Source organism: Glarea lozoyensis (assembly GCF_000409485.1).
Source record: "Glarea lozoyensis ATCC 20868 chromosome Unknown GLAREA2, whole genome shotgun sequence".
Taxonomy (NCBI): domain Eukaryota; kingdom Fungi; phylum Ascomycota; class Leotiomycetes; order Helotiales; family Helotiaceae; genus Glarea; species Glarea lozoyensis.
The window spans coordinates 2320549-2346166 of NW_007360994.1; the positions used below are offsets into that span (position 1 = coordinate 2320549).

The 25618-nt window shown below is 44.9% G+C and overlaps 9 protein-coding genes across 9 annotated transcripts; 7 read left to right on the forward strand and 2 right to left on the reverse strand.

The window, feature by feature from the left end:
- Nucleotides 1-474: 474 nt before the first annotated feature.
- Nucleotides 475-2282, forward strand: GLAREA_04095 (Cytochrome P450; the record flags this gene model as incomplete). Its single annotated transcript, XM_008084348.1, has 6 exons — nt 475-803; nt 858-997; nt 1054-1442; nt 1508-1991; nt 2053-2063; nt 2112-2282. The coding sequence occupies 6 exons, from the start codon at nt 475-477 to the stop codon at nt 2280-2282; spliced, it is 1524 nt and encodes a 507-aa protein (XP_008082539.1).
- A 770-nt stretch (nt 2283-3052) lies between these two features.
- GLAREA_04096 (uncharacterized protein) lies at nt 3053-5173 on the forward strand (the record flags this gene model as incomplete). The annotated part of the gene is made up of 4 exons (XM_008084349.1): nt 3053-3323; nt 3373-3924; nt 3975-4758; nt 4804-5173. 4 exons carry the CDS (start codon nt 3053-3055, stop codon nt 5171-5173), a joined length of 1977 nt encoding a protein of 658 aa, XP_008082540.1.
- A 2945-nt stretch (nt 5174-8118) lies between these two features.
- Nucleotides 8119-9182, forward strand: GLAREA_04097 (uncharacterized protein; the record flags this gene model as incomplete). The annotated part of the gene is made up of 2 exons (XM_008084350.1): nt 8119-8245; nt 8296-9182. 2 exons carry the CDS (start codon nt 8119-8121, stop codon nt 9180-9182), a joined length of 1014 nt encoding a protein of 337 aa, XP_008082541.1.
- Nucleotides 9183-10667: 1485 nt separating this feature from the next.
- Nucleotides 10668-12480, forward strand: GLAREA_04098 (uncharacterized protein; the record flags this gene model as incomplete). Its single annotated transcript, XM_008084351.1, has 6 exons — nt 10668-10752; nt 10798-11125; nt 11186-11232; nt 11291-11559; nt 11606-11727; nt 11775-12480. The coding sequence occupies 6 exons, from the start codon at nt 10668-10670 to the stop codon at nt 12478-12480; spliced, it is 1557 nt and encodes a 518-aa protein (XP_008082542.1).
- Nucleotides 12481-13327: 847 nt separating this feature from the next.
- GLAREA_04099 (uncharacterized protein) lies at nt 13328-16013 on the forward strand (the record flags this gene model as incomplete). The annotated part of the gene is made up of 3 exons (XM_008084352.1): nt 13328-14086; nt 14138-15228; nt 15278-16013. The coding sequence occupies 3 exons, from the start codon at nt 13328-13330 to the stop codon at nt 16011-16013; spliced, it is 2586 nt and encodes an 861-aa protein (XP_008082543.1).
- A 647-nt stretch (nt 16014-16660) lies between these two features.
- Nucleotides 16661-18755, forward strand: GLAREA_04100 (uncharacterized protein; the record flags this gene model as incomplete). Its single annotated transcript, XM_008084353.1, has 2 exons — nt 16661-17725; nt 17844-18755. 2 exons carry the CDS (start codon nt 16661-16663, stop codon nt 18753-18755), a joined length of 1977 nt encoding a protein of 658 aa, XP_008082544.1.
- Nucleotides 18756-19564: 809 nt separating this feature from the next.
- On the reverse strand, nt 19565-21424 carry GLAREA_04101 (uncharacterized protein; the record flags this gene model as incomplete). Its single annotated transcript, XM_008084354.1, has 1 exon — nt 19565-21424. One exon carries the CDS (start codon nt 21422-21424, stop codon nt 19565-19567), a length of 1860 nt encoding a protein of 619 aa, XP_008082545.1.
- A 295-nt stretch (nt 21425-21719) lies between these two features.
- On the reverse strand, nt 21720-23003 carry GLAREA_04102 (TPR-like protein; the record flags this gene model as incomplete). Its single annotated transcript, XM_008084355.1, has 1 exon — nt 21720-23003. One exon carries the CDS (start codon nt 23001-23003, stop codon nt 21720-21722), a length of 1284 nt encoding a protein of 427 aa, XP_008082546.1.
- Nucleotides 23004-23346: 343 nt separating this feature from the next.
- Nucleotides 23347-24204, forward strand: GLAREA_04103 (uncharacterized protein; the record flags this gene model as incomplete). Its single annotated transcript, XM_008084356.1, has 1 exon — nt 23347-24204. The coding sequence occupies one exon, from the start codon at nt 23347-23349 to the stop codon at nt 24202-24204; it is 858 nt and encodes a 285-aa protein (XP_008082547.1).
- Nucleotides 24205-25618: the final 1414 nt, after the last annotated feature.

The following is a 25618-nucleotide window of genomic DNA, read 5'->3' on the forward strand; positions in this document are numbered from 1 at the left end:
CAACACCCACCACGTACTGAAGAATACCAACCTTTTGTTAGACTTAACGTATTGACTAAGTGCTTGCAATTGTGTGGCCAGATTGGTTGGGTCGGGGTATGTCCCCAATGATTGTTTGGCAAAAAGTGTGGGGTGTCGAAGGATTACAGGTACGGTTCGAGGGTTAATGCGGGGAAAAGCCTCGGCTCGGCCTTTGTGCTCCGATCCGACGCCGCTCGGGATCTCAGGCTGGCCCGATCACGGAAAATTCCCAGTCTTTCCCGTTCTCCAAGGGTCAAACGAGTACGAGCAAGCGCCCGACCAGCCAACCATGTGCGAATCTGTGGTGCCACAAAGGCGACAGGATTTCACCAGCAACGATCAATTGTATTATGATTATCTCACTCAGTTCCATATTCTACGACAAAGTGTATCATTCACTCAGCATATTCTACTCCCGGTATTATCAACTGTTGTCGCGAACCCAAGCAGGACATGTTTTCTCTACCTGCAGTTCAGGAGTTCTCCACATTGACGCTTCTGTCTGCCGGAGCATCTGTCCTCCTTGGCTTATTATACTTAACTCTATTTCCTGGAAAATATCAATTTCCTCCAGGGGCCCCAAAACTTGTTTCAGGACAATATCCTATAATTGGTGCTTCTGGATTTTTCACAGCTCGCTGGGACTTTTTCCGAAATGCCATTGCCCAAAGTCCAACGGGGAATTTCTCATTCTTCCTCGGAAAGTATCCTGTGGTAGGTTTGAGTGGAGAAATTGGCAGACGGGTATTCTTCGACAGCCGAGAGTTGGGATTCGCAGAAGGGTATATGTTTATATCCTTTTCTGAGCTCGGTTTATAGAACTAACCCTGATGAAGGTACGCGGTGCTATTTGGGCAGTCACCAAACAGCTTGCACGATAATCAGGATTTTGAAAAGAGCAAAGAGCTCACTGGTCCAGGTGGCTTCAGCAGTAGGACTTATACACGGATGCTCAAAGCGGAGAATTTTGTTAAAAGTATGAAATCCGAGAGTGTGTCGGAACAATCAGCACGTTATTCTAACCATCATCAGGCTTGCCTCAACTCAGAAAGGATGTTCAAGGAAGCATGAATAGGTTAGCCAACGATCCTTCGGGAATCACAGATCCATTTGAAAGCATATATCGCATCGTTTATCAGCTTACGATACGGACCGTGGGATGTGATGACATTGCTGAGAACCCAGAGTTACTGGAAAAGACTCTACAACTTTTCGAGACTGTCGAAGCCAGTGCTACTGCAACAACGATTTTATTTCCAAAGTTTCCATCAATAGGTATCATCAAAAGAACTATCGCGGGAGGGCGGCTTTATATGATTATCATGAAGATTGTTAATGAAAGGAGAAAAACAGGGAAAAGACGTGATGATCCTCTTCAGATGTTGATTGATGATGATGTCGAGGTAGAACAGATTGTGACTGTAAGTAACAGCAATCCTGTTTGTGTCTTCGTAATGACGAGTGTCAACTTACACTCGTTATCTAGCATATTATTGGTTCTCTTTTTGCGGGCTTATTGAACAGTGGCATTAACTCTGCATGGGCGCTTGCTTACTTAGCCACCAACCCTGAATGGATGGGCCGAGTTCGAGACGAAATTAATTTTGTCGCACAAAAGTACACCTCCAATCCTGATGCTCCTCTTGTTGAGCAACTTTCAGAGATTCCAAGTGATGCCTGGGAATCGGAGTTTCCCATGATGCATCTTTGTCTCAGAGACAGCATCAGACTTCAGCTTCTAGGTACTGCATTTCGCAGAAACATCAGTGGTCGAGATGTTCCCGTTGGGGACCACGAGGTCATTCCTCCAGGAGCTTTTGTATGTTTTCATGTCGGAGACATTCATTTAAATCCGGACATCTACCCAGAACCCACAAAATGGGACCCTTCAAGATATTTGCCAGATCGTGCAGAGGATAAAAAGGTGCATTATGGTTGGATGGGTTGGGGGTTGGGACGACACCCATGTCGTAAGTCTCCTTGTTCCCTCCATCAACGTGTCCACCAATTTTACTAATTACCTTGGAACAGTTGGAATGAGGGTAAGTGTATTTCATTGAAATCTGGGAGCAAGTTACTGACTTGAATAGTTTGCCAAATTGGAACAGAATATGATCACGGCCTACTTCATCGCTACCTTCGACTACGAATTGACTGATAAAGATGGACAAAAAGTTCATGACACTCCGCCAGTAAACTTTAATAGTCACACTGCGGAAAAGCCACATCAGAGAGTGTATTTGAAATATAAGAAGCGGTAGGACCACTCTGCATGTTTTTACTCAGGGGTCTTTCCTTTTAAGCTGGATGACAAAAATTTTCGACTTATACAATTACACCAGATTGGATACTCTATACTTGAACATCGCCTGTTTGAAATTTGACATTTGGCTACAAATGGATTTTTAACAACAACCAGATTATTTTGTTGAACACTAACTTTAGGTGTTTTCTTCAGGGACGTATCAATTTCCTTTCTCGCTTACGCACATTTATTCTAGACTGATATGTAATGTATCTCTACTTACCTACACCCTTGCCATTCATACCACTTTAAGTGTCTCATTTACTCTCATAAGAAGAAATAACTACAATCTTTCCGATATTAATCATCTCATAGTTACTTCTCAGGGCACTTGATCATCTTATTTCTCCATATCTAGATCAAACCGAACATCCAAACTGGTCTCGTGACCCAAAAAAACAGATTCACCGAACCACCCTAGCTTGACAGCAAAGATAAGTATTCACCAAAAATACTGAATTTCACCTGAAATAGCAGTTCAAATGACTCATTGCCGGAACAATACTAGCCACCTCACTTCCGATCCGGCACTAGTTCGATCTTCTGCCTTATTGCAAATTCTCGACCTCGCTCTTTCACAACTCCAGACACCGACTCTTTGAGCATCGCTGCAAACGCAAACGCAAACTTTCTACGAGATTTATTGTTCTAAGCTACTCTTTCTGAGACCACTTCAATCCTACCTACTTCTTTGACGGGTGATTACCAGATAATCGTTCCAAAGCCATGGCCTCCCCTTTGGCTTTTAGCGAGGCAGTTATTTCTGCACCCACTGTCCTACCATGTTCCGGGCCCAGTGATAACAACTTCCCCAAAATCAACGGCATTACTGAAATATCTCTTGGAGATTTTGCTGGCGGCGGATATTGCTGCTACCTCGATGGGAATAGACCGCTAGATTGGCTGGAGGCTCAGAAACATGTGCAGATAAATCACCCTGAACGATTTATGATGATGCAGCAAAAGCGCACAGAGGAAAATAGGACCCCTCCTATCTGTAAGAAATCCCTTTTGGAAATTGCAATGTGCCGCTGATATATAAATAGCTGTGACACGAGAAATCGTCATTGATCCAGTTACCGGCAAACATGAGTTTCGTTATCATTCGGCACTGCTTCAAAGTCCTGTCTTCTATGAGTTCGGTTTCTATAGAAGTATAGCCCATCATCAACTGTGGCCGGGCAAAACTTTGCGACCTAAAAAGAGAAACAGCTCTTCCTTTGTCCTCGAACAGAAAAACGATAGGACAGCTGAAGTTGAGCGTTCCAGTGGTATGAGCCCATTAGATCACGTCAAAGGTACTGTAATCCATCTACGATCTATTGTATCAATAATTTGGCTAAAATTAATCGTGAAAGATTTGAAATATGAGACTCCGAGCGGGGATCTATACGAGGTGCCGGGTATTCTCATCTCGGGTGTCATCGAATATACTCTACCAGTTAGTGGTCACATCGTTTATTGTAATGATAAAGGATTTCTTGGTGGTAAAGAAGCACATCTCCACATAGCATCTGCTCATCCTGAAAAGTGGGCGAGATGCCGGAAGAAGTGCAAAAAAGCGTTTGAGCGAAGACACATTACTAGTGCATGCGAAGGTAAGACTCAATTGGGATGCTATTACACTTACGTTAACTGAAACTAAAAGTCGAAGTCCCGCAACGCTCCAGTGACACAATGGGTACTACTTATTTTAAAGTCAGTGACGGCAAACGATGCAGCAACTCAGAATTTTACGTCTGGGTTGCGCACTGCCAAAGAATAGGAGCTGATTACTGGGAGGAACTTGAGAAACCAGAAAAAGTCGACGAAGTTCCAAAGGACACAGATTCTAGTTCATTGAAAACTGTTGAAAAAGATTCGTCCGCACAACTTCTTCTTTTGGCGCAAGAGGAGAATTTTAGACTTAGACAGGAAAAGGAGAGTGTGGAGGAAAAGCAGAAAAGTCTGTGGGAGGTAGTGAACACCTTAAACTCTGTGGTATCCAATCGGGGCCGCGGAATCGAAACGATGAAGTCAGAAAAAGAAGCTTTGGCTTCTCAGGTCGCTTCGCTTCAAGAAACCGTGAGGTCGTTGACCTTGGCCAACTTAGATCACAATCTCACAGAGTTCGCTGAGTCTCGTCACGCAAGTCGGCCTAGGCTGGAAAGTGACGAACCTGAACTCATCGATCTCAAAACACAACCTCAGGGTTCAGAAGCGCAGATTGAACTTTTCAGAAAGCAAAATTTGCGCATTCAACAGATGGAAGAGCGCACAATGATCGAGGAACAAATTCAAAGAGACAATCGTCGCTTTTTGCTAGCAAAAGTCGAAGTTCTCGAAGCACAGACCAGAGCACTCCGAGAAAAAGATGAGATGACCACTATGCGGCTTGAGACTCAGCAAACTGTCATAGATGTCTTGATTGCTCTCGAGCCGCGCGATGAGCTGTTTTGGTGAGAGGAAAAGAATGATACACAGATACAGCGTTGCAGAAATCACATCAAGGGCCAAGAAATCCAGCGCCTCAAGAGGACAGTGATTGACCAAAGACGCCAACTGCGCGCTCAAGGCCGTGATGAAGCTGAGTCCGATCGACAAACCCCGGAAGCTGTGGTGGAGAATACAGAGGAGCTTCCTGTTTATGGCCCTTTGACTTTATACGAGACCGGCGAAGCATTACTAGCTGAAGTCGAGCAGGACCGAGAGCGGGAAGCTGAGTCCAACATAGCGGCCGAAGCTTCGTTAGCGAGTACGCCCCCGGATGAAGCTTCTGTTGCTGATATGCAAGCAATTACTGATGTTCTGTTCGGAAGTCCATCTCACACTGTTACCGTATGCAATGATCAGTGTTGCGAGTATTGAGGGACCTGCTGCTTTACTGAGCTACGGCTCTACGGTTGCGAGACTTGAACGTCCTCCTGCTGCAGCCGGTCATCAACACACAAGGGAACAAACAGCTGCTGTGAGGTTGTTGGGGTTTCTTGCGAACATCCTGATCGCATTGGTGGTGAGATGGCTAGTGAGAATGAGGAAGCTTTGTTTTGAGAACTGTGTAATTTTGAATCGTGGCTGTTGATGTTGGATGGAATATTGTGGTGGAGGGATTTCAATTATCATAGGTAGTAGTTTATTTGAGAGTTTAAGGATGCAAGTACGACAATTGCGCTACGTAGTAGACAGCTCCTGTTTGCTGAATAAGATCTCCTTTTAATTCTTGTAGAACCCGAATCTGTGGATACCAAGTTCTGGATAGTGTTCACCGAGCATAGATAGACGTAAGGAGAGATTTTCAGATATTATACCATCCGCCAATTCAGGACTTTCTGAACGGCGAAGTTTCGCCGCTCGAGCAATTCCATCGCCGACCTAATAGTACTCAAGGTGTGGGCATCAATAAACCCTACCCAGGTTTTACTTTGCCAGCCCTTCGCCTTGGTTCTGCCCGTTCCTTATATACGTAAGGAGAAGATGAGTATTGAGGCACAAGATTTCTGTTCAGCTAAGTAATAATATCTTTCCGCAAACTGATAATTGCAATTCCTCGGGTCTGGATACCGTTTGTGGGAGGTGGAGCAGGGTAGAAAGAGATGTTTAGATACTCTACATAGATTGATTTTAAGTTCTCCAGACAGCGCAGGGTAGCCCATTGCGGGGAAAAGTAGGTGATGTATTTTTATTTAGGGGAAGTGCTTGATAGAATTAAGATACTCGTATTCGTCCCGTTCTAAGTTCTGATTACTGTTCACGAAGTCAAGATCTATGTTTAGAGAGACCTTTAGGTAATTTGCGGTAATTAAGCTTACAAATTTCCTGATAGAAGTGTCTCACATAGTGAGAAATGGGGTATAAGACATTTTGTATACCGTTTTGAGAGGATGGGGAAGTGTCGTGAGAGAGCTTCAGATGCTTAGTATCGCGGATATTATACAATAACCCTTTAAGCTTTTCTCTAATTAAAACTAGTACATAAAGTGATAGGCTAAGCTCTCTAAAAGCTGCTTTGGAACAGAGAAAAGGGAGTTGCCTAACAGAAAAATCCGTGTTTAATTAATTCTAGATCTTTTTTTTTAATAACACAATTTTGCAAGAGAATTTTAGTCGCTACGGAACACCATAAGGAGAGTTCTTTTGACCGTAGGATGTAATTATGATGAGTAATGCTAATTCTCTCTATTGAGACAAACAAGACAACTTGATAGAACCCAACTCCCTAATACACTATCATGAATGATACAGCAATACGGCGAGAGATTCTCAGATACTAGACTATAGCCAAAGTTGATAAGTCTTCCAGGAGCACACGAGAATTTGACACAGTGCGCCACGGACTTTAGATTTTCAGCTAAGTAAATATACTTGACAGAAGCCAATAACTATAATTCCTTGAAGAGAAATGCTCTTTGCAAATGAAACCACGACATAGTACGAGATTTTGAGATACTATGTAACAACTCAATACTTGTTTCTCCTAACAGCACAGTATAATGAAAAAGGGAGTAAAACGGATGTGGTCTGCTTAGCTAAACGAGAATTCTTGAGAGGAGATCGGTATTCGTATTTCCTTAACTTCTTAGGCTTCTGCTATATAACACTACAATACCGTGAGAGATTTTAGATGCTACGCCCTAACCAAACCCAACATTTCCCCTGTGAGCACAAGGAAACCAATCGCAAAAAGAATAAGCGATATCTGGTAAGCTGAATAAAGAATCTTTAACAGCAACTTGCTATTTGAAATTCCTCAATCCCAAAGATTCCTCACTGCACACCGAAAGACAACCGATAGGTCTTGAGATGCTACACCCTAACCCATTAAACAGTTCCCCCCATAGCACAAGGAATCGAAGTGAAGAGTGAAATTAGGTGAGGATTCTTTGGTTGAATGAGGGTTACTTGGCGGAAATAGGATTTTTGTTTTGAGAAATGATTGAAGGAAATTTGATTAAGAAGAGGAGTGGGTTTGTTTGGTTGAGAGAGTGTTTCTTGTGGATGAAGGCGATTAGAGGAAGTGTGTTGATTGTATAGATGGAGGAAGAAACAATAGTGGTAGTTGGTAGAAGTCCTGTGGTTTTGCAAATCAAAAATGAACATAATATTTGCCGAGAATCATGACCATCGTGGTCAACTATCCACAAGTCATTTCCATTGATATCGACTAACGATACTCCTTAATTTCAAGTAACTACCAAGATAATCTGGAAGTCCGCCTTGGAGCGTGACGAAAAGCAAGCGTTTCTTCGTTTTGCTTGCTAGGATGTCGAACTCCGGCAGATAATTCCGGTATATCAAGAGTAGAATCGTAGGTTTGGGAGATCCGAGACAATATGAGGTTACGGCTAACAATACTTTTGGCATGAACTACTATGATAAAAACGAGTTTGACCGATCAGATTAGTATTGTTTGATTTCAAGTTGCGAGCTTCTACTATTATGCAACAAGTTTGATTGAGCGATGTAAATAGAACTCCCCAGACTCAAGGTGATTTTACTCCGTCCCCTATTCTCGAATGACGAACAAATGAAACACCTCCTGACTGAATTCCAATTCGACAATACCTTAATGACTTGAGTTCACCACAATATCAATCATCCAAATTCAACTCATCCTATTCACCACCACTCTAGCGCGTTTCTTCACAATCCACTCACGCGCACAATACCATCGCCCACAATAGCAAGTTCACCACAATACCAACGCGCTTTCTATACATCTCCCCAAATTTCTCCTCGAGCTTCCAGACCTTTCTTCCCAGACACACATCACACCAAAGCTTCGTTCCCAATCATCCAAACGATCCAATATCAAAATGGCATCAACAACCAACTCACGCCGCGAACCCAACGCAACAGTAGCCGCAACGCGCAAAGCGGAAATAGGCGTCCAAATCGACGACCTCTTGAGCGAAGAGCGTGAGAAAATGGAAACGAGAAAACGTACCTCCCTCTTAACCTCCTCCCCCTTCCCCCTTTCTAACCCTCGCTAGGCGAATTCTCATTCAAGCGCCTCGAGGGCCAACTCGAGCACATGTACACCATCTACGACAAAGTGTGCGACGAGCTGCAAGAGGAACGCTGCGCGACCTCGCAATTGAAGTATGAGATGATGTTGGAAAACATCAACTACGCGAATGAGATGGCGGAGTTGAAGAAATTGAGGGATTTGAAGGTGGATTATGAGATTCTATTGCAGAACCATGAGAGCAGAGAGAAGAAGGTGTTTGCGCTCCAGGAAGAGCTGGGGAAGGAGAGAGAGGAGAGGGTTCAGGAGGAACGACTTACGTCGCGGCTTATTACGCGGAAGGTGGACGAGAAGTGGGATGTTGAGGGGGAGTTGTTTGAAGCGCGGGAGGCGCTGGGGGTTGCGAATGGGAGGATTGAGGAAACGAATGGGGAGGTGGAGGATTTGATGATGGTGGTTCGGAAGCCGGGCTTGAAGGAGATGTTGGCAGGGTTGAGAAAGGAGGTCGTTGCACTTGAGGATGGGGAGGTGGTTGTGGAGAAGGAGGTGGTGAAAAAGGAGGACGCCCCGGAGGCAGTCAACATCTATAAGTGGATTTTGATGATGATCCTGCTTGGGTATATCACCTGGAACTTCTTCACTACACCAAGAGCTATCGTCGCCATGCTCGTCTCGGTCTACTCCGCTTTGTCGAATCTTTTAGCGGCGCCGGCGACTCTACAAGAGCAGATGATGTTGCAACTCGAACAAGGCATCGTACTTACCTTTCTGGCATCGGTGGTATACAGTTACAAAGCTTCTCAGCCGACCGAGAAGGAGAAGGGAGACTCGGGGGGTGATGACCAGATTCCCAACATGGTTGAGAACGATAACGACACAACTTGGAACGCGATCCTCAATAGCAGAGGATGATTCGAGTTCGGATGATATCTGGCGGGTCGTGTCATCTCAATAACGATTTCGACAGTTGGTTGTTTCGAAGGATTCGATTCCAGCAGTCTCTGTTTAGGTTGCATTTGCTCTCGATATCTTTTTGTATTCTCGTGGAGTCACAGTCTCTCCGATCCTGCTGCTGACTGATCCGCGACATCTAGCCTCATTATCCCTCTTACTGAAGTTTTTGCTTTGGCCATTGGAGGTAGAGGAAAGGAAGCGCGTGGAGAAGTCAAGCTGTGGGTGAAGCATGGAGACTTGTGTTCCTCCACAAAAGGTTTATGAGATGAAACTAGCATTGTGCAGAAAACGGCGTTATGTTTAGCCGCAGATTAAAATTTTGTAGACTTCTAGACTGATAGATGAAATGGAGCTTGTTTGTTGATACCCCTTCTGATTGTTTCGCTCCTGCAGCGATATTGTTCGATTCTTAATTAAGCGCCAGAACACGTCTCAAGCCGCGCGCTGCACCTACACAAGAGGAAATCGATTCTTCGATTCTTCGATTCTTTTAATAGCGGTGTTTTCGAAAAACTTACTAAATCGTTTGAGAACTTGCTGTGGAAGTCTCAGCTGTTGTATCATTATTCAGGAAGTATTAGTAGAGTTGGATGGCCCGACCCCAAAAGCTCATCAGTATCGCAAATCTCCACTTTGGCAAAACACGTCGGCATTTGTGTTCGATCCCGAGCATCAAAGCAATTTTGATGTTGCAACAACATCTTGGCAATACACGAGAAGTGAAGGCCGATGCTGGTGTTTTGTAATGGCCAAGACGCAGAAGAGCTTTTGCGTATGCTCGAAGAGCAGAAGAAGCGTATGTCAGACGGGTAAAAGATTTAGTAATAATCCGACCGTCTTGTAACTTTGCTTTCGCTGAGAACGGCACGGTATCTTCATTGCCAATTTTCGAATTTTGAGAACGAATAAGATTTCATGTGCGTTCTTTCCGAGCAATGGAAGCTACGGCTGTTCATGTTGTAGAACATTTGAGTGGATCATCTGAATCTGCGTACATGTCAGTATCTTCAAGTTTTAATCAAGGAAAGCTAATCAAGAACGACATTTCCTCTTCTTGGACAACTAGATGTCAATTCCAGGGCCGCTGTAAAGCACGTTATCTCATCCGCTGCCAGCCCCACCGACGACGGAAATTTAGCATTAATACCACCAATAGGAAACCTGAAATTGACCAAAAAATGGGGTCGCCTGAAGCAGCACCATTTTTTGATAAAGATCGCCAAGACGGTGAAGATATTATAACAACGAGCGATGTTTTACAATGATTCTTTGCCGCTTGTTTGCTTGTTTCTCCTGGCTCATTTATCGCTCCAACCGGACTGTTATACGAATGGGTTGGATTAGTGGGTTTAGATGTTAACAGGTACCCAGCGGAAGAAGTAGTGTCATGATATTGCTGCAGTCACCGTGAAGTGGAAGTTTCTACAAACGTGTGTAAGCAGAATGTCAAAAGGAAATGCCCAGAGAGGCCAATGGAGAAGTCAATGGGCCAGACTTAGGCCCGAAGGCAACGAATTGCAAGTCGAAGGTGCGTAACGCAAGCCGTCTCATGGAATCACAGCTCATCCAATAGACAATCAAAAGTCCAATCAGCAGGTCGGAATACCAGGTACAAGGACCGAAACTGCCACATCGAATTTCCAGTTCGTCAATATCTCGGAGCCAAGTGAAATAGTTGATCCCAAAACCAAGGCATTTGTTCGCAAACATGTGTGGAGGCACCGTAAGAAAGGCGGTAGAGCCGTAACGATAAGACCACTATTGTCGAAAATAGACAAGGGGAATTCGAGTAAGTCCCAAATGACTCCACCGCTGCTGGCGCAGAGTCAAGCTTTACAGCGAAGATTGCTTCCTGCAAGTCCACGGACATTGGTAAGGAATGATTTGGTAGACGCAACAGTGTGAGTATTCTTGCATTAGCTGCCCAGCATAACCATGAACTGATGGGAGGTCTCTCACAGATATCCGGTACCCATGACCGACGAGCTGCGTCAACTTGTATATTTGAGTAAGTTCGACTGCCATTCCGTAAGATGCTCATTTCGTTGACGCACTTTTGATGACAGTGCACAAACAAACGGAAGAAAACGTAACAGCTTTCCGAGATGTGTGGTTTTCTCTGGTCTTATGCGATGAAGGTGCTTTCTTTCAACTCATGAGTACCGTGAGGTTCCACTACGGAAGATTATATGGAAGATCAGATGAGGCGGGCCAGGAAATGGCAGCGGCATATAACATCAAGGCTATCCAGTCAGTCAATTCCAGACTAGTCAATGTTGCTCAGAGTACCACTGAGGAATTGATCGGAGCAGTAATCTGCTTTCTAACGTATAATGTAATGATACTGCCCGTTGTCGAATTGGAAAATCTGACGTAAGCAGCACATAACCCAAAATGTGCCAGTCTACGCAATGCACAAGGCTGGCATAGCGCGAATAATCAGTCTTCGAGGAGGGATCAGCACACTGGAAGCGAATTATAACGTGCGGTTGATGTTGCTTTGGTAAGTAGTTCTGTAGTTTCCCCATTAGTGGCGATTGACAGAAGCAGGGACGACGTGTGCGGCAAATTTGCATTCAACATACCACCATCTTTCGGGCTTCCAATCTCTCTTCTGCCGCCACCACTACACGATCTAGACACCATATCCTACAAGAACCATTCATCGTGCTGGGATGTCTTCGCGCCAGATTTTGATGCTATCGATGTGTTCAGCGACCTTCGCGCGCTGAGCTCCGTAATCGAAAAGACACAGCCAGAAATCTGGCTGGATCCTAACTTCCTCGGCCTGTATGTGAATCCTCTAGCTTTGCGTATACTATCCATTGGCGAAAAGGCAGATCCGACGAGTTTGTTGAGAGCTTGTAAGTTAGCAGCAACACTCCATATTGCAAAAATCCGACAGAGATGTATGGTATATCACATTACAGGTCCACATTTCGAGGAGGAATTGCATCAAATGCTCGAAGATGGGCTCGTAGACTGGGAAAACCGCGTCGAAGTTGAGCTCTGGGTGCTCATGACTTTCGCAGTCATCACAAATGCGCAACGGCGACGAGGTGTTCTGGGTCGAATTATAGAGATAGTTGAGTTGTTGAGGATTCAAAGCTTTCTCTGTCTGATTGAAAATGTTTCGAAGTTCGTTTGGCTGGACAGTGTCGTAGAGACAGAGAATTTGATACTCGAGATAGACCTTCGAAGAATTCAAGAAAGAGAAGGAAGGTGGAAAAGAGTGAGCGAGCGGCAACCAGAATGAAATGGCTCGGAAGCGATACGAACCAGAAAATAGACGAATCAAAGCACCTGGAAACACATCAGCTTTTGACTGTCTAGGGTAATCGAATACCCCAAAACGATCAATTTTCCCGTTAACATGCTTCAAATCAATCCCGTGATAAATGCGTGAGGCGCATGCATTGGATTATGATTTTCCACATGAGGTTAGACTGGGAAGTGAGTGCAGCTCGAGGCTGGTTTTCCACTTATTGACATGCAATTCTGGATCGAAGAAAAAGCTATGCTTCGTCGTTGCTTTCAGATGTTCGCAGGACCGACGTGATGAAGGTTGTCCAAGTATAATCAAACACCAGCATCACGTGATGACGCGATTGACTTCCACTCACGTCGTGAAGAGAGCCACCATTGTCCTGAAGACTTGTTAAATGAAATTGAACTAACAACAAATAATCGCAAGTAGATAATATAAGACGTGATCACGAGATGTCTCTGTCATAAGATAAGTTGTTCGAGATCAAAGTCGGCCCCACCGCTGCCCTTGTCAAAACTTTGGCGCCAGAAGTCGCGTCACCAAATACGGACCGCGACTTACTGCACACTTCCGTTAAAGTACAGAGACCACCCCAGAACAACCAATCTGCAGAAACAACACAAGCCTCCCAATACTTCGAAGTTTCACTTTATGAAATCTGACTAACAAATTCACTTTCAATCTTCTTCTCAACTTTAACATTCTTATGTCAACTCACAACTAGAAACGCGTCTTGTCAACTGCAGTATACCACTGGCGCCGCAGCAGCATCACAATCTCTGGGCCACAATTCAACTGCCTCCTACTATGAGAAACGCGCAGACAAGTAGCCACGATGTACTTACCACGGCCCCTGATTTCGACGCTGTATCATAACCTTCAACAATCCTACCATGGCCTGTCTTCGCGCGTTCAAATACTCGTTGCTCTCGAACCCGACGCATTATGTGGGTGCCGCATACTCGCCCAATTGTTCAGACGGGACTTCATCCAATTCGATATACACCCAATTGCTGGTTATAGTGATCTGCAAAAAGCTGGCACGAAAATGGTACAGCCTATGATGGAGAATAATGGAGGCACTGGTGGAATTGTGGTATGTTTGGGCGTCGGTGGACTTGTTGACCTCGGGGCTTTACTGGGCGTCGAGGGGGAGGATAATGAGACCAGTTATGGGGGCGTGGAGGTGTGGGTAATTGACGCGCGAAGACCATGGAATCTAGGAAATGTGTTCGGCGGACAACCTCAGATAAGCCCCGTCGAAGAAGGATTGGAACCAACAAGCCAACCACGCGTCGAAAACGGAAAGATACAGAGAGGCTATAAGCGGGGTATGGGGGGAATCATTGTGTTCGACGACGGGGACATTGAAGACGACTTAGAAAAGGAACAGGATGCGTACATGGCTTTGCTAGACATGCCGGAAGTCGATGACAATGGGGACAGCGGTGGTAGCGACACTGAGAGCGAAGACGAAGAACAGGAACCACAGTCACGTCCAGGACAGAAAAGAAAGTCTTGGTCAGATCGAGACGACGAAGACGAAAGCGACGAGGATGCTGACCGACCCAGGCAGCGGAGGAAAAGCAATAGGGTACGTTGTAAATTTGTATCCATCGAAGAACACTAGCTTACGAAATTGTAGTCAAGTCCAATTCCTGATTCTCCAACCCGGCCCAAACAGAGAGGGCTCCTTTCTCTGAATGGACCTCCCGAATCGGTAGCGGCCGTTTCTCGATCGGTATCCCCCACACCAGCACAACCACCTAAAGGCCCATCTACTCGAACGTTACGTCGGCGGCTGCTCAAATTAAGGAGAAAGAATGAGTCTGTTTTGCAAGCGTATTACTCGCTTGGTGCGTCGTACTCGGAACCAATATCATGCATGATGTATTCTTTAGCATCGGAGCTCGGTAGAGAAGACAACGACCTTTTATGGATGGCGATTGTCGGTGTGACGTCTATGGAACTGTACGGTCGATCTTCAATAGGAGTTGCGGTTACATCTGGAAAGTCGACGACTGCGGCCTCGGGATGGCTAGGGACAAGAGGTTCGCGGATGAGGCAACTTTTACGAGACGAAGTTCGTCGTCTCAATCCTCCAGAAGTCTCGGACTCCAGCTTTTCCTCGAATCGAAACATGTTGCCTGAGAATAGCGGTATAATCCCTACCACAGCCAGGAGTCCTGATGATAGGAGCATACGCCTTTCCCCCGAGCCAAAATTTCTTCTTATTCGGCACTGGAGTTTATACGACAGCATGTTACATTCTCCTTACTTGTCTGCGAGACTGCATATCTGGTCAGATGGTGGACGAAAACGACTCCACAAATTACTTGCGAAGATGGGTGTGAGCCTTGTACAGTGTAAACAGAGCTACACGCATATGGATATGGAGCTTAAACGTGGATTACGAACGAAGTTGCTCAAATACTCTGAAATGTACGGCTTGGATGACTTGGTGCCTTCCGCGGATACAGATGGACGGGATCGAGGAGGGACTAAAGAGGGTTGGGGCTTTGTGAAAAGCTGGGGATGGCAAGCTACTTTGAGCGCCCAAGATGTTGGGGTGGTCGTAGGAGCGATCCTTGAAGTTGGAAAGCAGGCTGTCAACACTTTGCAGTCTGGAGGCTGGGACAGACCACCAGACGCCAGAGAGACTACTGATGAGGATGGCACGTTAGAAGGCGAAGAGTGGGTAGGGCGATTCTGGGACGCCTATGATGCCCTCGAGAAGTAAGTCATGATATCCATCGTTGATGCAACATTTCTAACAAGATTCTAGAGTTGAGGAGCTGAAGGCAGCGTTACCCACTGCGCAACATCTCCACAGAGCCATCCTGAGAACGGGAACTTCTCTCTTGGAGAAACGACAAATTCGCCATCTGAGAGCATTCAGGATGTGTGTTGTGAAAGATGGACCCGATGTCGCGCTATTTACACATCCCGCGGCACTTACGAAACTTGCACTATGGCTTGGCGAAGCTCTAGCAGAATTAGAGCGAGACAAGAAAGGCAAACTAGGCCACGGCGGGCGAGGTACACCTCTCGTGGTTGCTGGCCTAAATGAGACCAGGGGAGTATATGTCGTCGTGGGCACAGGAGGAGGAGGAGGTGGTGGTATGGGATTTGGCGATAAAACAGCCGCCAAAGAAAAGAAGGAAAAACGGGAAGCTAAGATTCAAGCCCGGGAATTAAAGAGGAAGAACAAGGAAAAGATCCGCGAAGAGAAAAGGGAAGCTCGGAGGCAGATGGCTGGAGACGACGAAGACGAAGAAGACGAAACGGAATCAGAAGGATCGGACTCATCATCCGACGAAGAAGAAGACGAAGAAGAGGACGAGGCATCGCAAGTCAAGGGCTTCGGTCGCAATAAATTCGGGAACGCGTTCCAGGAAGTCGTGGAGGAGACCAACGCCCGCGTACGGATTGACAGTTTCGAACACTGCGTTGTGGAAGTCAAGAAAGAGGATCTCTCCGGTTTTCTCGAGAGCTTGAGCATGAAAGCTGTGGTCGGATGATCGTCCTTCGGCATTTTGTAGATACGCGCATATGGTGTTTGGTTGATTTTTCGGGATGGAAAGCAGGCTTTTTCTTGGGTTTGCATTTTTCTTGTGCATTGCGTTTTGGAGTAGGAGGGGGTTGGCTGGATAGTATACCGTTATGTTGCATTATGGAATGAATCGTTACCTACCTACCTAGGTACTTTGTTATTTTGCTTTTCTCGGCGTCGTGATGAGTGTGTTGATTGCTAGTGTGTTCTTTCCGCCAGTAGTCCTGGCTGCTCCTTCCTTCCCTCAACATCTCCCACGTGCGCCGTCCCAAGGACGTAAAACAATTTCTTGCATTTCTCGAATATCTATTGGACTTCATACCGCACCGTACGAAAACGAGAAGATCTAATCTTATTTCTGCATTTCTAATTCGAGATCGGACTCGTCGCAATCATGAATCCCTACGTAACTCCTTGATTGGATGTATGCAGGTCGCTGCCTGCTGCAACTCGATGCGACCCTGCGCGAGGCTGCAGGTAGGATATACATCCTTCCTAGAATTCATCATTTCTATTTTCCAAATATATCAAGATCAATTAGCCTCAACACCTGAGTCATCTCTTATTAACAGGTTACTTAGGGCTTTGCTGGCAGCCAAGTTGAGCGTCGCGACGATGGCAGACACCATAGGCGCCCAGATTGAGCCTGCCGTGCGCTTCAGCTACAAACCGCTCGAGTCCCCAGACAGTATTCGTTTGCTGCTACTTGAGGCTCCGTCGGACGATCATGCTGAGATTATTACGGGGCATATACAACATACTACTCTTACGCAATGCGAGCGCGACTTGATCGAGCCTTATACGGCGCTTTCGTATGTGTGGGGCGATGCTTCAATTACAAAAGCCGTGCTAGTGGATGGAGCCCCCGTACAGGTCACAGTTAATCTGTTCAACGCTCTTCGAGATATCAGGGACCAAAAAAGGGTAATGAGATTGTGGGCGGACGCTCTTTGCATCAATCAGAGTGATAATGAGGAGAAAGCGTTGCAAGTGGGCTTGATGGGTCGAATCTATTCTGTAGCGGGAAGCACTATCATCTATCTGGGTAGTCCGATATCCAACGACAACATTGACGGCGTGAGCAAAGCAATCGGTCATGACTCCTTGGATAGATCTAAGTGTGATGATATCTTGAGATCGTCATGGTTCCGGAGAGCATGGGTATTTCAAGAAGCGGTTTTGTCTCGCGACCCGAGAATACAATTTGGCAAGTGGAGGTGCAAGTGGGATGATCTCGTTAATTTCGCGTCTCAACAACAAGGGATTGAAAATACTGCTCAAGCAGGGAACAGGGACATACCTCTAATAGCAGACTATGTCGAAGTCCAAGCTTATCAAGACATCACGTCAGCAAAAGCTATCTTGAACCAGATGCACAAAGCAAAAGCTGCGCTTCAAACCCGCCACCGGTTTGGTTACGATGCCACTAATTCTATACTAAGGCTAACCCACGCAAGGAGGGGTCTAGGTGCCACTGACCCTAGGGATTTAATCTTTGCCAACATTGGAGTAGCAAATGATGGTAAACAGATCCCCTTGAAGGTTGATTACACGAGTGACTGCGTCCAAGTTTACCAAGACTTTGCTCGTTATCAGATCATGTATGGAAACGGTTATGAGGTGTTTTCGTGTCTTAGTGGCCGACGCTGTGGTAAATTGGCTGAGAGTCTCCCGAGCTGGGTGGGTTCTTCAAACCTTATAGTCAGACATATGTAGTTTTAATTTTCGTTAAGTGACTTACAGCTCCTAAATAACTCGATATTTTCAAGTACGCAGGGCTAACACATGATTCTTTTAGGTCCCCGACTGGACGGACTCTGCTGGTGGCCAATGGGAAGATTTAACTAGACTATGTAACGCATGGCTTACTCTTGAGAGTCCTACGGGGAACAACCCATCAAGTAATGTGTTCGCCGAAGACGGAATCGAACTTAAAACTAGGTATTATGGACATCCTGACAGGTGTAGATGGCTCCACAATTATTCTCGGCCTGCATGTCGTGGAAAGGCACTAGACAAAGTTGTCCGCAAAAGCGAACCCTTTCATCCAATCCGGGACTGGATAGAAATCGAGCATTACCCCTCTATTGGCCTTCCCTCTTGTTCAGATAATATCGCATGTTATCAGAGGCTTAGAAAACTACATGGCGATATCTTACCAGAAATTATCATCTCACAAGATGGTCGACCGAGTCTTCCGGAAAGAGATCACAGTTATAACAAGGTGATGGCGTGGAGCCAGACCCTTGGCTTCATAAAATTGAACATCACAAAGGGGTTGTCTGAAGAGTATGTGCTTCTTCGCTTAGAGAGCGGTGGTCTCGCCTGGGTACTTGCTAGCGCACAACCTAACGAGGGGGATTTGATTATTGAAATCGAAACACTTGGAATCAAGAAAGGCTCTGTGGTTGATGATGAACTCGAATACTGTGGTGCACGAACAGGGTTCTACTTAATTCGAAAATGTCCAACCCTTCTTGAGGACAGCACATATCACGAATTACACGAAGAGCTTCGGGAGCAATTGGAGATGAAAAAAGAATATTGGGAGGGGAGAACTTTAATAGCCATTTGTGAGAAAGATTACTGTAGTTACAGCACTGATTTGTTGGTGCCTTGTCAGATCCTGATGACAGCTATTCCACACTTCCCAGATAAGCTTATAATATCTCGATCTTCATTGGAACAACAATATTTCCTCTTTCTATAGTATGAGGAACTATTTCAAATCTTATATAGACCACTCATGATTATGTTCTATAGTTCGTACAATATAGATAGGTTTAAGCCTTTCTAATACTAAGTTTAGTTAGTCTTGTAGTGTATAGGAACTACTAGCCGAGCTCCTGGCCATTCTACCTCCACAATGGGTGAATTATTCGACGAACCAATTTTTTATGGGCTCTGCTAAATCTAAATCGCTTTTTTGATAAATCTAAATCGTTACATGACAAATACTAATATAATTTCGAAACTCGAAGAGAATAATATTAGAATACTAGTATAAGTAATATTAATTACTTTAGATACTTAACTACGTTTTATTTAAGAGATAGCTCTATAAAAAGATAAGTAATACTAGTAAAAGTTACTTTTTAAAAGTATATATTAAGTAGTAAAGAGTCTCGACTCGCTTAAATAATTTATATTAATAATATAATAGAATTATTTCTAGGTATCTTTTAGAAGAAAATAAGTATAATAGTATCTTTCGTTATCTTATAAATAAATTCTATATTATAGTAGTAAATATCGAGCACCTTTAGGGAAATCATGTAACGATTTAGATTTATCAAAAAAGCGATTTAGATTTAGCGGAACCCTTTTTTATTTGGTATCGATATCGAGTATTACATCAGGTATAGTGTTTTCGTCCAAGTGAGGCATTTACATTCAATAATACCAGAATAGACACGAACCTTTAGCAGCAGAAGTTTGGACGCATACGTTGCGACTGCGCATCTGTCAATATACTGGAAATTTATGCTTTTCTCGAGATTAGTAGATCTTCTTGACAACTCAAACTCCCATGTATATAAAGGGCGCCCACACAACGGGCTGATCATCAAACCTCATCTCGACCCCCTCAACCCACCGCGCCGCTTCTCTCAGAGCACGAACCGCTTTATGCAATCCCTCAGCGGCTTTCCCATAATCAATAGTACCATCAACACCCAACATATTCTCCCACACGATCTTGGAAACCATTCCGCTCCTCTCATCATCAACTTGCCATAACGATCCAATTGACCGCGGAAACCCGGCCATTTGAAACGCACCGGTGAGATGGATTCCTTCGTCTAACAGATCTATCGTTCTGTTGCTAGAGGCATGACACGCTGATAGACACGCTAGTTGTGCGTTAGAGAGTTTGAGTACGTTTATGTCTGCGACTGTTAAAGGATTACTTTCCCAGTCCGTGAGGAGGAGAGAAGTGTTTGAGGGGTTGGAGTTGTCGATTATACCGTGGCAGCTGAAGTGGGCTATATTGCAATCCGTGAGAGCTTGGAGAACATCTGTTTTGTAGGCGGGGCTTTTGAAGGTTGTTTTCTGGCAGGTGGTCTCGGGGATGAGGGATAGGAGTTGGGTGACTTCTGGTTCGGCGAAGACGAGGTCTCGCTCGTTTGGTGTAGAGGACATTGCGATGAAGACAGCTTTTTGAGAGCCACTGTTTGTGGAGGTTTGAGATAGTTTCCTCGAGTGGCTGAGAGACTTCATGGTTGTTGAATATGATAATATCACTCTGTCAAGTGCATTTTCGTCCGTCTTACCCGAATGATCACCTGCAGCGTGGAGTGGAAAGATTGACATGAGACCAACTGGAACCCACCAGATTCGCGGCCAGTCCTCTTTCTTACTTGCAATGCCTAGCTCAGATAGAATGGGACCAACCGCATAATCCCAAAGCCATTTCAGCATGGTGTGCAGGAATCTGTTTGTCTTTTTGCGTCTGATAGGACTATCTTCGCGAAGTGTGTCAAGATAAGTCCGCGCCTGTTCGAGAACTGTTGTGTGATGAAGTTCTGGAAGACGGCAATTCCAAATTCTGTTTTTGGTGACGATGAGAGCGTCACTCCGTATAGATGAGACATTTACCGTGACGATTGGTCCAGTCTCGGCGAGGGACTTTAGGCTCTGTTCTGATAATCCGAGGATCAAGTCGTTTAATTGTTCGACTGTGTGGATTTCAAGGAGAATCTCATTCAAACGTTTGGAGGCTGTGATCCTTCGTTCCATTTTCTTTTCTAGGTTAATAGAAGTTTTTGGAGTTGCTAGAAGATCAGTGGGTGGTGAGTCGAGTAAGTCTCGAAGAGCGATGAACTCTGCCGCTAAATCCTTGTCATAATCCTCAAGACAGCTTGTGTCTATACGTGTCTCGAGCTGAAGAGAACTCATAACTCCTCTACTGGCTTCCATGATTTTGATCGCGTCGAAGGTATCCCTACCAGTCTCGAGAAGGATTGAAGCACCAATACTAGCAAATCCAGCAAAAGTGGCGATATTATCCTGTTGATCGGCGCGATTCAGTAGACGAGGACTGATCGTAGGAAGTAGGTTGGTTGTCAACTCCAGAAATTCAATAGCTTTTGTAGGATTCTTTGGCCACGATAATACCATTCCACGGTATCCTGCTGTCACTCTCAGCATAGGAGCTGCCGAATCTAGCTTGAGTGCCAATTCAAAGTTCGTCAAAGCATTGTTAAAATCATCGTCTGATTTGGAGTCACTATATTGGAACCGAAACTCGTAAGCTTTTCCAAGATTGTTCAAGCACATAGCCCTGGTGGAATGATTCTCAGGCATATCAGCTGCAGGTTTTGACAGATTCAGAATAGCTTCGTCAAGGTATCCTCGGTTGCTTGCTGCCGTGAGGTCCATCACAGCTTGGTGGAGATAGCAATTGCCTAGGGTAACGAGGCATAGTTGCTTATCTGATCCCACCGAGGTCTAATGCTTGTCTACAGCATTTAACTGCATTCTCAAAATCTGTGTCTACCGCTCCTGATTTGATGCGGAGCTGATAAGCGTGTCCCAAATTGGCCAACCTCCACACGTACTCCCACTGAGTTGCAGGTGTTATTTCTAGAGCCTCTTGATATATCAATATTGCATCATCTAACATCTTCTGCTCATTCAATCTCTCAAACAATCTAAGCAGAATATGTCCGTATCCTCACAAAGAAGCCGCGTACCCGGGAAGATTGGCATTCGAAATTTGAATCCCCTTCTCCGCTGCCGCCAATGCTGCTTCCAAGTCCTCCAGCGAACCTCGAAGTTCGTATCTAGCTTGTAATGTAGCACCGAGGTTGTGATATATATCTGCAAGCGAACTTTTGTCTTGTGTGTACTCCAAAGCTTCGTTGTGCAATTTTGCAGCGTCGTCGAGAAAGTCAGGTGAGCCATGGAGATCATATTTACGAAGAAAAGCGTTTCCTAGAGCTGTTTTTGACTGAGCTCTTACGTCCGCATTAGTCATGTTTAGCTTCACAGCTTTAGTACAAGCATCAATGCTGGAGTTGAGATCTGCCTCCATACCCGTATGCTCAAATCTCATACGGAAAGCGATGCCCATATTAAACAGAAGTCTCTCATAACTTGGATTCTGTGCGTTCATGGAAGTGTCTGCCGAAGTAAACTGATCGATAGCGTCATCCAAGTCGTCCAAGGTTCTATCCCGCTTGTATTTCGTTGCAAAGAGAATCCCCAGATTGACTCTGAAACTTGCCAAATTTGATAGACCATGTTCTTCCGCCAATATGACGGCGGCCAATCCGTGAGTGGTTGCTTGTTCCAGATAGCCTTCCGACTGTGTCGTTGTGTATAGAGTATGAAGAGCTATTGAGTAGCTGTCCAAAAACAAAGCTTTCATGGGATTATCGTCGTCCGTAGAATCCACAGCCTCTTCGCCATGAGTGCAGGCCTCTTCTAAATCTGATATGGCGTCGTTTATTTCGAAGAAGGTAGTGAGCGCACTGCATAAACTACTGCAAATCTTTGGTCGATTTGCCTTGGGTAAGCTCAACGCTATTCGATATGTCGCGATACATTTCCCAAGGTCGTCTATATTATCTTGTTGGTAGAAACGAGTTTGAAGAGCATTTGCATAATTTTGCAAAACCGCTGGCTTAATACTTTCGGGGGCGAGAAGCGCTGCTTCTTCGGTATACTTCACAAAATCGTCTAAATCGGACGCATCACCTGTCGCTTCGTACCTGTACTGGAAGATGATACCCAAGTTATTTAAGTATCTGGCCTTTTTCGAGTTATCTGTCTCGGTCTGTGCTGCCTCTAGGTAAAGTTCTCGAGCTGCTTCGAGATCTTCGGGTAAACGGAGATTTGAATATCGACTCTGGTGGAGTTTGGCAATTTCGAAGAGAGCCCATGGTCGGTCAGCATCGTCGGCGTTATATTTTAGGAGTCCTGTTCGTGCAGCGACGAGTGCGATATCCAAAGCCATATCTTTGCATGCTCAGAAGATCTGCGGCTTATGAGTATCGCTAGCTTACGAAGCAACATGCATTCAAGATAAGTAGGGGTATTGCGATCCTTTCATTCGGGAAGATTTATCGTCACCTCGAGAAATTCAAGTGTGGTTGAGTATTTGTAGCGGTAGGACAAAGATTCCTATAAAGCAGAATGTAAAGAAAAAGAAACCACTCGTACGACCCCAGTTCGTGGCTTGCACAAGGGTCTGATGTGAACCAGTGAAATGTTGCGATAGTGAGGCAGATAAAACAAGGCTCCCATCGTCTTATCATCTCTTTGATTTTTCACCAACAGACCAGCTCACAAGCAACAAAATGTCAAACATTCCGCTTTCAGTGTTTATGAACGGGTATTTGGACCCAGCCCAAGTCGTCCTAGGACGTCTGGTGCTGGACATGAAGAATCCTGGGCAGAACTTTTGCCCACATGGAGAACTCCAACTCAGGAAAGACGTCGACTTCTCCAAAGCACCTTTCTCAAATCTGAAGTCACTCGCAAACGCCGAATCTCCTTCTCATTTCAAAGGAGCTTTGTCGAAGATCCTCAACGTCTTCGCAGAACGGTCCAGAACCTCGGTCGACGATATCTCAACAAGTGCTGCGACTCGCTATCAGCTACTCAACGTCAACATCCAATTTGAATCGATCTTCAATAACGACGAGGGCAAAAAATGGCTAGAAAAAGTGATTCTGACTGGTAGCGAGGTATATATGGTTGTCGGATTACATACTCTCCAAGACGCCTCGATTGGTCTGGATTGTGCTGCTTCGAGCGAAGCCGGAGCGACGCTCCAAGCACCAATCGCAGATAGCCTTCTCCCCGGTGCTTCTGCGATCCCCGGAGCAGCCCTCGATGCTAAGTTTGAGGGTGGGGTTAACTCGAAAAGCTCGCTAGGAGCTTCATTCGTGGCTCCAGGGGAGAGAATTATCGCAGTCCAATATCAGAGGGTCAAATTCCAGATGTCTTCATCGAAAAGTCCTAAAGGTATCGCGGATGCTATATTGGATAAGAAGACGGTATGGAAGTCATTTGGTTCAGCTAGAGGTGGAGCTGACTTGGATACTTTTGAGGCTACGTTAGTGGAGAAAATGACGGAGGATGACATTGGGGAGGATGTTGAGGTTGAGGGCACTTGTGCTGACAATGGTCAGGTGTTTGCCATCTTGTTATGAAATAAAACTTTTTCATCGAGCACGAAAAAGATACACACGAGCTTCCATAAACTCAGAGAGATTTCTTGTCGGTGGGGATTTCTAACGATAGTGTGTAATCAAACAGTTTTGTCTACTTCGTGCGTGATTAAATATTGGGATATAGCCTGCGGCGAATTTTCGCAACGCGCTTAGTTTTCTTCAAATGCGCTAATGTACTAGTTGATGCTCAAATCAGTGGATCTTCCTTACCTTGGCTCCGCTCAGAAGTTATAAAACGGGCGGATCCACTGATTTCATGACCGAATACTAATGGCTCGTTCATTCGTCGTCGTTTCCGGTCCCTTTAAGTTATCAAGGGCCACCCAGTTTCGGTCTCTCCAGCTATTGGAACTACCAGTGAGGACACCACCACCCTGTTTTGTAGTATGTTCTAAAAGGATACACAGATCCAATGGCAGAGTGCAGATTTCAAAATTATTCCGAAAAGATTCACGAAAAATACCTATTTAATGCCTATTGGAAAGTTCTCACCACCGATTCTTAAGTTGCTGTCGATTTCCAAGTATCTCCACACAAATTAGAAATGACTGAAGTATAGCGTGAATATGGCAAAACCTGTCGACATTGAACGTCGAACAGCAAGAGAAGCACTACTTTGTAGGTACGTTCAATAAAGTGAGTTCGTGTCTCGGCAAAGGGACAGACCCTCCCCCGAATTGCGATCATTTTCTGTGAAGCCAAATACTTAGATAAAACCGGGGTTTTAAGTGGTGGTACGGGAAAACTGGCTTAATAACAGGTGTACTTCAAAGATCTTTCTTTGTTTTGATGATCACTGACTACGGGCTTTCTCCATGGAGCCAGGTATCTTTCATTCATAAAGTACTTAAATGCTCGAAGCCTCATTTTGTCTCTTTCCGGGAATTTAACAGCGTGGAATAATATCAATCGAACATCTACAATGTAAAAAATACAAAATTCTGTTCAATAGCTGAATAGAAATCCGAAATTGTGGTAAATACATTTGTTATTTTATTTATATGGAAACTTTACCCCTAAATATGCTTGGATGTACGTTTGAAGAAAGAGAGAAATAAATTGTTAGTGCGGTGTTTGTAGTGACCTTCTTCATTCATTATAACCCTGCGTTAAGCACTTTCACATTTGCACGAGAGTGCTGCTATAAGCTGTGGCAAAAAGCAAAAACTTAATTTTCAGAATTTATCATATTGAAATCAAATCCATATGTGTATCTAAAAATGCAGACAATTGGGCTACGTCGATTTGTGTATGCAATGGGAAGTCTGCCACCGAATCTTAGTTTGCTGCCGATTTCGTAGCAATCAAAAGTGATTCAATTTGAAAAACCAGAATAGATTTATTGTGATAGGATTTCATGGGGAAAAAGCTCAAGATACTCTGCATAACCTAG